General features: G+C 39.8%; 1 protein-coding gene across 1 annotated transcript in view; it reads right to left on the reverse strand.

The window, feature by feature from the left end:
* The window catches only part of LOC103808027 (PH domain leucine-rich repeat-containing protein phosphatase 1-like), a gene marked incomplete at its 5' end in the record, with an annotated part of 11233 nt that continues 9900 nt past the window's right edge, over positions 1–1333 (reverse strand). The window contains one exon of the mRNA XM_009080789.1: positions 1–1317. Coding sequence (XP_009079037.1) covers positions 956–1317 — 362 coding nt within the window. The remainder of the gene's footprint in view (positions 1318–1333) is intronic.

A 1333-nucleotide genomic window follows, 5' to 3' on the forward strand; every position in this document is an offset into this window, starting at 1 on the left:
TCAGGTGTAAATTTCATATTTATTATAACAAAAATTATGACATGTTCATTTGTGCATTCGGCTTTAATATAACTCTTGGTATGTAAATGTTCTACAGCAAATGAGCTCTATACAATCATGCTGGTTGTGGCAGCAGTAAGGAACACAAACAAAACGTGTCTGTAAAAGTAAGGAAAGAAAGAGACCAGAGGGAAAAGTGGGTTTCTTTAAACGGTCTACACCATCTCAGCTCTAGCTAACGTGTACACAGCCACGCAAGTCCGTCACGCTTAATGGCCACGGCCCGAAGAGTCGCTTAAGAAAAAAGGTCAGTTTTTCAGGTTGTGTCCTTAATGCCAAGGCTACAAAACATGTAAGCATCACTATACAACACTGAGCTATTTACAGGAATTTCCCAATCAACTGTTCTCTCAGAGAAAATTAGTGAATCTCAGTGACTTAAGTCACCTGAAAGAGTAAAGCAACTCCTAGGAGTTAGTCTCCATATTCTACAAATGTCTATCATTTTCAAGACCAAAAAAAGCCTTTTCTCTCAAAGAAATACAGTATTACAATATTACTTAAATCATTTAGCACTGGCTACTGCCCTGCTTTTCAAACAAAACAAACAAGCCATTTTAAAAAATATTACATCATCATCTGTTTCTCAGCAATATATTAAACCTTTTTATTTTTTTTTTATTTTTGTTTTGTTTGTTTTTACGTTTTTACACTTGATATGTTAAGGGAAGGTTAACTATTTTAAACTTTACCAGTCAAGCGTCTCTAGAAGAAAGTCAGTGAATATTAAACCTAACAAACTGAAAAGCTGCAGTTATCTGTAGTGGCAGGATAAGGAAAAGGAAGTATTATAAAGGAAAATGATAAGGAAAACCCCTGCTGTAATGCAAGCCCACTGGGTCTCACACTCAAGTCTCCTTATTTGTTAGTTTATTTCTGAGCAGTAAATAGTGGGTCATAGTGGTGTATCATAATAGTCTGCCAGGTGGTCCATCGGATACTGCCTCTGCTGCTGCTGCTGCTGTTGCTGCTGCTGTTGTTGTTGTTGTTCCTGGTGCTGCTTCATAATCTCCTTAACTTCTTCCTCAAGCTCTGGTGGGATGATGAATTGGTCATCAGGATCAGGCTGTGCTGGAGCAGCAAAGTAGCCTCCGGTTTTTCTGAGTGGTGCATCTGTTGCAACTTCAATTAAGTTATGGCTCCTCTCGTGTGGTGCCACAGATCCATTTCCCCGCCGGCGCCCTATTGTGCCCGTGGCAGAATATTCAGCTTTCCTGGGAAGGCCAGGCTCATCTTCATTGGCACTGATGACAATACCTTCGTCACTGGCTTC

Source organism: Acanthisitta chloris, unplaced genomic scaffold, assembly GCF_000695815.1.
Source record: "Acanthisitta chloris isolate BGI_N310 unplaced genomic scaffold, ASM69581v1 scaffold21758, whole genome shotgun sequence".
NCBI classification, from domain to species: Eukaryota; Metazoa; Chordata; class Aves; order Passeriformes; family Acanthisittidae; genus Acanthisitta; species Acanthisitta chloris.